The sequence below is a fragment of the Sarcophilus harrisii genome, chromosome 2 (assembly GCF_902635505.1).
Source record: "Sarcophilus harrisii chromosome 2, mSarHar1.11, whole genome shotgun sequence".
Lineage (NCBI taxonomy): Eukaryota > Metazoa > Chordata > Mammalia > Dasyuromorphia > Dasyuridae > Sarcophilus > Sarcophilus harrisii.
Genome location: NC_045427.1, coordinates 423,414,186 through 423,424,952, shown reverse-complemented (window position 1 = coordinate 423,424,952; position 10,767 = coordinate 423,414,186). Strand labels below are relative to the sequence as shown.

The 10,767-nt window shown below is 36.6% G+C and overlaps 1 protein-coding gene across 3 annotated transcripts in view; it reads right to left on the bottom strand.

The window, feature by feature from the left end:
• Window positions 1-1,137: 1,137 nt before the first annotated feature.
• The window catches only part of TGIF2 (TGFB induced factor homeobox 2), a 31,177-nt gene continuing 21,547 nt past the window's right edge, over window positions 1,138-10,767 (bottom strand). For all 3 annotated transcript variants that reach the window (XM_031953967.1, XM_031953965.1, XM_031953966.1), the window contains exon 3: window positions 1,138-2,565. In XM_031953967.1, the coding sequence (XP_031809827.1) occupies window positions 2,014-2,565 (552 nt within the window). In that variant the 3' untranslated portion in view covers window positions 1,138-2,013. The remainder of the gene's footprint in view (window positions 2,566-10,767) is intronic.

The window sequence follows — 10,767 nt, the reverse complement described above, 5'->3', positions numbered from 1 at the left end:
CTAATCAATACAATGTGATGTACAGATAAGATGTATTTTGTAAACCTTAAAACAATACAAACGCGAGCAATGGTGATTGACACCTTTCACTATTAGGCTAAGGTGTAAAGAGAACCGAGCTCTTCCCTGTCTAATGGGAGTACAGCCCAAAATGACAGACTCAAAGCTTCCTGGTTGTTTTTAAAAAAAAAAAAATCTTTTATTTAACAAAAAAAATTTCCAACAAGTTATTTACAGTAGTTTGTTTTTTTGTTCATTTCAATTAGAGGGCTGTTTTTTTCCCCCTTCACACTTTTACATATAACCAAATCCAGACATAGTCCAACTTATCCAACCATAAACTTTCCCCATCATCCCAAGAGATGAGTAACAGGGTCCAGCAGCAGGACTCCCACACCCATTGTATAGTGCACTGTGGAAGCCATTCTTCCTCTCCCATTCCCCAAAATCTATCTCAGTGGCCCCAAAACTGGAGTTCTGTGATCTTATTTAAATTTAATCCAGGCTTACAGAAATTGGAGCCAAACTAGAAACTGGGTCTCAGAAAGAGACAAGGAATGGATGGCAATGGGTAGGGGAAGTCTGGCTCAAAAAGTAGGAGAAACAGGGGGACTGACTTTGGAGGTCTCTTCCCTATTTGCTCCTCAATATCTCACTCCACACAAAACATCACCCCATCCATCCCCCATCTATCAAAGGTACAGTGGGTTAAGGAGTGCTCCCTCCTATATTTTTCTACTGACATTAATATTCATACAAAAGAATACTGTCTAAATCTAGGATTAGTGTTTTTCGATACATATAAATTGGTACCAATTGCCATTTAACATAGTAAACTATGAAACAGCATTAATAAAAAAAAAAAAATCAAAATGGGGAGGGAAGAAATCAATAAAACTAATAGTGACCTATTTCAGAGGTGCTCAGAAGGCCAGCCTCTTACAGCTAGAATTCAGAAGAGGTGCAACAGCCTATCTGTAACCACTCTACCATACAATTTCCAAACTTAACCTCCATCTTCTGCCCAGCTTGACCCATTCAGCCAGAACTACACTGGGGTGTGGAAAAAAACAGATCAAATTGGATTCAAAAGAAAGCATTAAGTAGTAATTAGACCATTCACTAGATGGCCCAGAATTTTTTTTTTTTTTTTTTGAGGGGGGGAAGGCAACATTCCACAACTTTTCAGGATAATGACTACTACCTTAAAAGTCAAGGTATTCAATTTTTTAAATGCAAGTTACCCCATCTCAAGAGATTCTTTATCCCTTTTTGCCAAGAAGGAAAGATAAACAATATTCATCAATTCCATAGCCTCATGTCATTTGGATTACTCCAGCTGCCTGGTTTCTGGAAGCTGTCTTTTTTACCCTTTGTATCAGCAAAGACGCAAGACACAGGAACAACAACAACCAAAAATAATAATAATAATAAAACCCCCAAACAAACAAAAGGTATTTTCTTCAAAATAAACCCTTTGGAATTTTTTTTCTGAACCTGGTCACTGATCTGCTCAAGATAGTATTTTTCTTTCTTTGTATCTCTGTAGGCTTGTCAGTTTAATAGACCTTAGCCGACAGAGATAAAAAAGGGCTGGAGATAGGCTTATCCCAAGCCCTATACATGGTGGTTCTATTTGGTGGAATGAATTTAAGAAGAAACTAGAGTGCCCAGGGGCAAAGTAGGAATTCTTCAAAGTGGAAGCATCATGTTTCCCAAAGCCAGAAGTGCAGGAGATGACCTAGACACATCTCAGTTTTCTTGGTCCAACTTCTAGCCTGCAGATGATCCTAGTGTTGAGAGTGCAGCAGGGGAGATGGAGGAGATTCTGTGTCACAATGTGAAACACTCAAGTGTTCCCACTGGGAGAGGGCAATCCCAACAGGTGGTGGAGACCCCTAAGGTAAAAGGAAAGACCCCAAACAATGAACAACAGTAATAAAAAAACAACAACAACATGGAAGAGGAGCAGCTAGCTGTCTCCTACCAAGTTCTGAAGGCCTTTTTCAAGGACTACTTAGGGTTAGTGGCTACTAAAGGGAGCTCAGCATGCCATGAAGGAGAAAACAGATCTTTTTTCTGTGATTCAAGCTCAGCTGCTCTCTGTAGGGCCACTTCCACCAGCAGTTGAAAGCTGCTAAAGTCCTCTCCATAGTGCTCTGGGGGCGTAGGGGGTGGTGTATTAAAGAGTCCACTGGTTGGGCTTCCAGCCTGTGCCCTGGCCAGCAGGGTGAGTGTGCTGCCAGTGCCTGGGAGGGGCTGTGGCTCCCCACTACCCAAAAGAGGAGGTGGACTTTCACTCTCAGCTCCAGAGCCAGAGAGATGAGCCCCAACTGGGGATGAAGAGGAAGAGAGTGCAGATGAACATACAGACAATGACAACATTTTAGAGGGGGCCGGAGTGGACCCTGGTGCCATCATGCTGGGACTTGAACCCTGCGGCATGGCCACATCAGATGCTTTGCCACCACGGCGGGAAATGGTATAACGGTTGGGGTCCTTGCCATCCTTTCTCAGCATATCTGGGAGAAGGCGCCGCCGTGCATTGATGAACCAGTTGCAAATCTGAAATAACACAAAAAATATTAATCATCTAATTTCATTGAGGAGATCAAGTGGAGTGTGAATTTCAGGAAGTAAAAAGGTTTGTTTGGGTTTTTTTACATTACAGTTTAAAAACTGTATATATTATCTTTATATATGAAACTCAAATCAACAAGCATTCATTAAGGACTGATATGCCAGGCACTTAATTAGGTTCTGGAGAGGCAAAGAAAAATATAATAGTCCTTGATCTTTTTGGGATACCCACACACCAACATTATTTGCATTGACATTCATATATACCTTCATAAGACAGAGGCAATGAAAGTAAAGTACTAGACCCGAAATAAGGAAAATGTGAGTTCAAATTTCAAAACACTTATGTATCACCTTAGGCAAGTCACTTCATCTCAGTTTCTTTTCTGTAAAAATGGGGATAATAGCACCTACCTGTCAGGGTGATTGTGAGGATGAAATAACACTGATAAAGTACTTTGCCTACCTTAAGTACTATATAAAGGTTATCACCATCTTATATATGTGGAAATTAAGAATTTTATCACCAAAACGAGTAATAGAATTGGTATTTCAACCTAGATCTTTTGGCCTCTCAAACCAATGCTTCCCTACACTATACCACAGCAAAGAGCTCAGTAAGTTAGGTGGCAGCCTTTCAGTTTCTTTGGGCTTTTAATTTCTCCATCTGTATCATGAAGAGACTGGATTGCTGATAATCTCTAAGATCCAAACTGGCCCCAAGATCCTATTTCTTCAAAATTCAACCATCTAATCAAACTGAAAAATTTTACACAAATTGATGCTAAACCAAACAAGGAGAACCAGCAATATACTGTATACAATAACAGCAAGAATGTGCGGATGATGTTGTTGGTGGAGTTGTGAACGAATCCAACCATTCTGGAGAGTAGTTTGGAACTATGCTCAAAAAGTTATCAAACTGTGCATACCCTTTGATCCAGCAGTGTTACTACTGGGATTATATCCCAAAGAGATATTAAAGAAGGGAAAGGGACCTGTATGTGCACGAATGTTTGTGGCAGCCCTCTTTGTAGTGGCTAGAAACTGGAAACTGAGTGGATGCCCATCAGTTGGAGAATGGCTGAATAAATTGTGGTATATGAATTATTATGGAATATTATTGTTCTGTAAGAAATGACCAACAGGATGATTTCAGAAAGGCCTGGAGAGACTTACACGAACTGATGCTAAGTGAAATGAGCAGGACCAGGAGATCATTATATACTTCAACAACAGTACTATACGATGACCAGTTTTGATGGACCAGGCCATCTTCAGCAATGACATCAACCAAATCATTTCCAATGGAGCAGTAATGAACTGAACCAACTACACCCAGACAAAGAACTCTGGGAGATGACTAAAAACCATTACATTGAATTCCCAATCCCTATATTTTTGCCCACCTGCATTTTTGATTTCCTTCACAAGCTAATTGTACAATATTTCAGAGTCTGATTCTTTTTGTACAGCAAAATAACGGTTTGGTCATGTATACTTATTGTGTATCTAATTTATATTTTAATATATTTAACATCTACTGGTCATCCTGCCATCTGGGGGAGGGGGTAGAGGGTAAGAGGTGAAAAATTGGAATAAGAGGTTTGGCAATTGTTAATGCTGTAAAGTTACCCATACATATAACCTGTAAATAAAAGGCTATTAAATTTAAAAAAAATAAAAAAATAAAAAAAAAATAAAAGCTAACTTCCATCTACTCTGAAAAAAAAAAAAAAAAAAGAATGTGCGACGATGAATTATGAAAGAATTCTTTCTCAATGGTTCAGTAAGCCAAAGCAATCCCAATAGACTTTGGACAGAAAATGCCATCTACATTTAGAAAAAATACCATGGAAATTGAATGTAAATCAACATATGCTATATTCAGTTTTTTTCCTCCCTCTTCCATGACTTTTCTCTTTTATTCTGATTTTTCTCTCCTAATATGATTCATAAAGCAATGTGCATATATTAAAATAAATACATTTTAAAAAATTTCAGTGTCCCCACTAAGAATCTCTTTAACATTCCTCCACGATTGTTACCCATTCTTTTAAGTTCAGTTAATGTGTCCCTTTTATCAACTATTCCAACCCCTTAAGATCTGATCTTCAGAATTCAAGTGTGTGTGCCTGGCCCTTGGACTAAGAGACAAACTAGTGAATGCACTTGCTGAAAGCCAAAGTAACCATTATAGCCTACCTCCCAGATTGATAGAATTTCAAGAACTGGAATTTCAGAAAGCAGACTAATTGATACATAGATTATCTTCTCCCTATCAAGAAGTGGTCTTTCAGTCGCTGTTAAAATCAGACTATTCCTATATTTTGGAAAGCTCTAATTGCTAAGATTTTCCTTGGAATGACTTGAAAAAACTGCCTTCCTAGAGTTTCCCACCCCATTTTAATATAGCTCTTAATCTCTGAGGACAAACAAAACAAATCAATTCAACAAACCTTACTAAGCACCTACTATGTGTCAGTGATTGCAAGAAACTGGGAAGGCAAAAGAAAACAAGATACAGTCCCCAGTATCTTCAAGCTGCTTGTGTTCTATGTATAAAAGTACATTAAACACAAAAGATTTACAGTCATTTCTGGAGCAGTGGGAGGGTAACAGCCTTCCTAAAAAAACGGAGGTTCTTAGCTTTTTTTTTTTTTCTGTTTTATCATGAACCCCTCCTTTGGCAGTTTGATAAAATCTATGACCCTTTTCAAGGAAAAAAAGTTTTTAAATGCATAAAATACAAAAGATTACAAAGAAAATAAATTGTATTGAAATAGTTATCTAAATATAGGGAAGAAAAATTAATAGACCCAAATTAAGAATCCTTACTAAAAGAAATGTCATAAGGAGCTGAGCTTTGAAAGGAGTTGAGAATTCTTCGCTAGGAGATAATTAGGAAGGAGTGCATTCTGAGCACAGAGGATAGAAAAACCCCCAGTGCAAATCAGTCTAATCCCTTTTTTTCATGACAGCCTTTTAAGTATTAAAAGACAATGACCATGTTCCCCTCATGCTTTTCTCCAGGCTAAAGATTCCCAGGCTTCCTATCACCATTAGAAGATGTTTTTAAGAGTCTCTCTTGTGTTCCTCACAGACAATTTTCACAACAGGTCCCAGTTTCCAGAAATTAATTGATTCATTTCCTTAAGAAAAAACTATCCTGTGTCACTTCAAACTGCGTGTAGAAAGTAGGAAAATGATCCCTCAGAGAAAACTTCTTTTATACCCCGAGTTAAAAGTTTCTTTCACTTAAGGTTTAAAAAAGAGATCAGAGATTTCACAAGCCCAGCTGTGCTGGACAAGCCACTGAACTCTAAAAAAGTTATAAAGGAGGAAACTGAGGCTCCCAAAAAGGAACTGGTCCATGGTTAACAGCAAAAGCTTGTCAGAAGCTGTGCATAATTTCAGGTTACTTCACCCCTATGCCCTTTGGATAAAAAAGCAATGCCCACAACTCCCAGGTTTACCCCTCCTTGGCTTCTGATTTTAAAAATATATACATATATAGGGGGAATGCCCACAATTCCCAGGTTTACCCCTCCTTGGCTTCTGATTTTAAAAATATATATAGGGGGAGGGGCAAAGCCAAGATGAGGAAAGGACACACTTTTTTCCTTACCTCTTCCTACAGCCTTCAGACTAACCAGCAAATCCAGCCTCTCAATCAGTTTTGGAGTTACAGAACACCACCCCCTTCCCCCTCCCCCCCCCACACAAAATACCCTCCTGGTCCCTGACAGCTACCTCCTTCATCTTATCTTTTTGAATCCTAAACTGGGCCTTTTCTCCTAGGGCTAGTCTTCTTAAACTTTCTTAAGCTGAATCATCCATTTCCAACCTAATTCCCAAATCTATCCTTTTCTTTCTTTCCTATTATACTGACTATTGGATTAGTTTTCCTAAAATATTGTCCAACCATATATCCCTCTCCCTACTTTAAGGATGTTCTAAAAGTCCCTAATACCTGTTGAATCACTTCAACAAAAATACACTAAGACTTCATATATGGAGTAATCTGTGTTCTGTGATAAGGACAGCAAATAAGATGGTTCTCGTTTTCAAAACACTGAATCTAGCACGGAAATTAAACACCATGTTATTGAATATCTGTTTAAGACATGTCAGACAATGGGTGAGGGGCTAGCAAATAACAAATTCTTAGAATGAAAAACATCCCTAACAAGCAAGAACCTTACATCTAAATAAAGTCTCATATTTCTATACTTGTGCATATATGTGGGTATACAGTACAAATATAAAGAAACCCATTAAAAGTAAAGTAGTTAACAAGATAGTCTGGGAGAGAGAAAACTAGAACTGGAGAGAGAAGCAATTTCATGTACAAAATGGTACTTGAACTGTGTCTTCCGGGAAGAAAAATTCTGTGAGGTACAGATAAAGGGGGAGTGCATTTTAGATGTGGAGAATGGCCAACACAAAGGCATGGAGACAATACTTAGAAGTGTCACGGGGAAGAAACAGAAGGCCGGTCTGGTTCAAAAAGTTTGGGGAAGAGAGATGATGCCTAAAGAAGCTGGAAAGATGGCATGGAATCTTATTCTGCATTTAAATGTAAATTAAGGACAGGAATATCTTTCCTCATAGGTATTTGTAATTTCAGTGCCCAGCACAGTGCCAGTTACATAATAAGCATTAACAACTGATGAAGTTAAAACTTGGGGAACACACATGCATTTAGGAGATGTATATGAATAGTTGGTAAAAGAGATATATGCTGAAAGAATGAATGGCCAAATAATAGAAGGACCAGGCTAGAGTTAATCTAACAAAATCTAGAGGAAAATACTTATACTGGGAGAAAAGAGTGGTCATCGAGTTAAATACACAGCAAATAGGTTAAGAAGGATGAAAACTGAGAAAAAGACCATCAGAGATTCAGCAATTAGAAGATTGCTGATTAACTTTAAGGAGAGAAATCTCAGTTGAGTGAAGTTAGAAACAAAATTGCAAATGGTAAGAAATAGAAGAAAGGTTAGGAAATAAAAGCAAGTATAGACAGGGTTATTTTGGGAATTTCCTGAAAAGGATAAAGATATAGGAATATGGCTTGAGGAGATGGTGGGTCTTATCAAGATTTTTTAAGGGTGAGAAGGATTTGGGAATGTGTGAAAGTGGAATGGAAGAAACCAGTCAATTTAGTAAAATGTTAAAGATTCAAGAGGTGGGGGGGAAGGTTGAGAATGAATTCTTAAACTTTTGGAGAAGACTAGACAAAGCATGAAATCAGGGACTGAGGTTGGCTTTGGCAAAGGTGACTGCTGTCTCTTTAGTCAGAGACTAGGGGTAAAGGAGGATGGAGAGTAAGAGTAAGTACATCAGAGGTTTTTAATTTTACCTTTTAAAAAATCCTGCAATTAGCAAAAACCAACTAAAATGAATCCTTCCAAATATATGTACAGAACAGAAAGAAAGTTTTATTTAAAACTGCAAATCTCTATTACATACAGCTTGCTTTTCTTTTAAAATACACAAATACAACATGTTTCTTACAAAGTGTCTTGTTTATGATTCTTTATGACTTTCTTACTGTTCTCTTCCTAAATGTGTTATTTCAAAAACATGTTTCAACAATCCTTTTTAGGGGCAACCATATCCTTAAAGCTCTTCTTTTTCTCCACTACTCACAAAAATGAGAAAAGAAACAAACAAAAATGCATAATTAGTCAAGCAAAATTAATTCCCACATTGTCTAGGTCCCAAAATAAGCTTCATTCTACAATTTGAATCCACTGCCTCCCTGACAGGAGGTGGCTCCATGCTTTATCAGTTCTCTGACTGTTCATGGCAATGATCGAAGACTTCCAAGTTGTATGTCTTTATAATGTTATTATAATAAATGTTCTCCTGAATTTGGTCATTTCACTCTGTATTGATTTATAACTTCCCATCCTTATGGCTCATTTTCTTAATAATAAAAAATATCCCATTTCATTCACAAACCATAATTGTTCCGCTATTCCCAAACTGAGGGACACTCCATTTATCTTGTACTTCTTTTGTTATGAGAAAGAAGTCTTGTATAAGAAATTGTGTACACATGGGACTTTTTTATCTTTCTTTGGATCTCTTGGGATATAGGCCTAGTAGTGGTGTCACTGGGTCAAAAATGTGCAATTCAAATGACTTTTAAAATATAGTTCCAAATTGCTTTCTAGGATGGCTAGGCCAATTTTCACAGCTACAACAGTACATAAGGCCTTCCTATTGTCATTTATCTTTTTGTTGTCTTTGCCAATTAGATGGGTATGAGGTATAACCTTAGTTATTTTAATTTGCATTTCTCTGTTATTTGGAGCATTTTTTCACATGCTTGTTGACAACTTTTGTTTCTTCCTTTGAAAACTTTTGTTTGCTTGTAACCTTTGACCCATTATCTACTGGGGACATGGAAGTTTAAGATGAAGAGAAAAGGAGGCACCTACTGATTGTACCGAGCTTTCAGCTCACCATGACCTTCAGTTGGCTTATGAGATGGTGTGATGGGAGGGGGAAGTGGAGGAAGTACAGAATAAAATGTGAGCAACATCAAAACAAATTATCAATAAAAATATCTATTTTTAAAAATCTTCAAAACTTCATTTAAAAAATTTTTTTTTTGTTTTTAAGTTTGTGAATCAAAAATTATAATAACCATTTCAAAAATGAAGAAACAGGCTTAGGGGTTAAAGGTTTTACCTAATCATATACCTACTAAATACTGGGATTTGAATTTAACGTTCTTTTTACTGTACCATGCTGCTTATTAAGATTGTAAGTAAGAAACTATGTTTACATTTGCAAACCTTGAACAATAATGAGACTATAAACCATAATGTTGGAGATGTAGATAAAATAGTATTCAGAGAAAAAAAAAATCATATATTTAAGATCATACAGTGTATATATATTGATGAACTAGACAGAACTAATGAATAGAGTAAACAATTTAGAAAATAATAAGTCCAAGATACTCCCTAAGGAGGAAACCTTGAAAAATCAGGGGAAAAATAGATAAATCTGAAACCAAAAAGTCCACAGAAATGATAAGCAAAACTAAACTATTTTGAAAAACAAAAAAAGACAAATAAAACTGATAAACCCTTTGCCAAAATTGTTAAGAATAAGGAGAAAGATTAAATTACTAGAATTAAAAATGAAGAGAATCCCCCAAACAGAGCCTAATACAGAATTATGTTTTTTATTGAATTTGAATTGAAATGCTTTTGCTTATTTGGCATCAAAGCCATTAAAAAAAAATCTAAGATTACAGAAAAATTCAAGAAACCAAAAAAAAGGAAAGAAAGCAAGCAAGCAATTGAAGAGAAGCTAACTGTGGTTTCTATCCACTGACAATGATATATACCCATGTATCCAAGGAGAAACTGAGAGGAATACCCTGCAGTTTCACTTCTACTTAACAGACTTAAAATTTCACATAATATCTTATTGAAATTTTACAATGCAAATGGTATTTCATGTTTGCTAAGTTTAACAAATAAGAAAATATCAAATTTGTTTCCTTCAAACCTCTCAAATATCATCTTCTACATGAAACCTTCCTAATCCCTTTCCCTCGCTATCAAAAAAAAATATCTTTTATTTTGCATACATAGAAATCCTTAGTGGGCATTTATGTCTTGGTCTCACCAATGCCTAGCATGATACTTGACACAGAACAGACTGCTTAATAAACACTTGTTGATTGTTATTGATCCAGTATAAACACAACTAGACATATGCTCCAAGGATGTCAAAGAGAGGAAAAAAGGAGGAAAACACATGCATACGTGTACATACATATGCAGACACACTACATATATATAAAACATACACACACACCTATTTCTGTAAATTTTTTAAAAAACTCTTCAGAAGTCCTTTTTACAATGGCAAGGAAGTGAGTACATATGCAAAATGTCACTAAACAGGGCATACTCTTTTAATTCAGTAATTCCATTGGGAAATATACCAAAGGGAAAGGCCATATGAAGAGCTAGGTGGTACAATGAATAAAGCCTTAGTCAAAGACCCAAATTCAAATATCATTTCAGATACTAGCTGTGTGACCCAGGCAAATATTTTTGCCAAGAAAATCCCAAATGGGGTCAAAAAGAGTTGGGCATGATTGAAAGCGACTGAATACCAGTAAATAAAAATAGCTCACCAGCAATTTTTGGT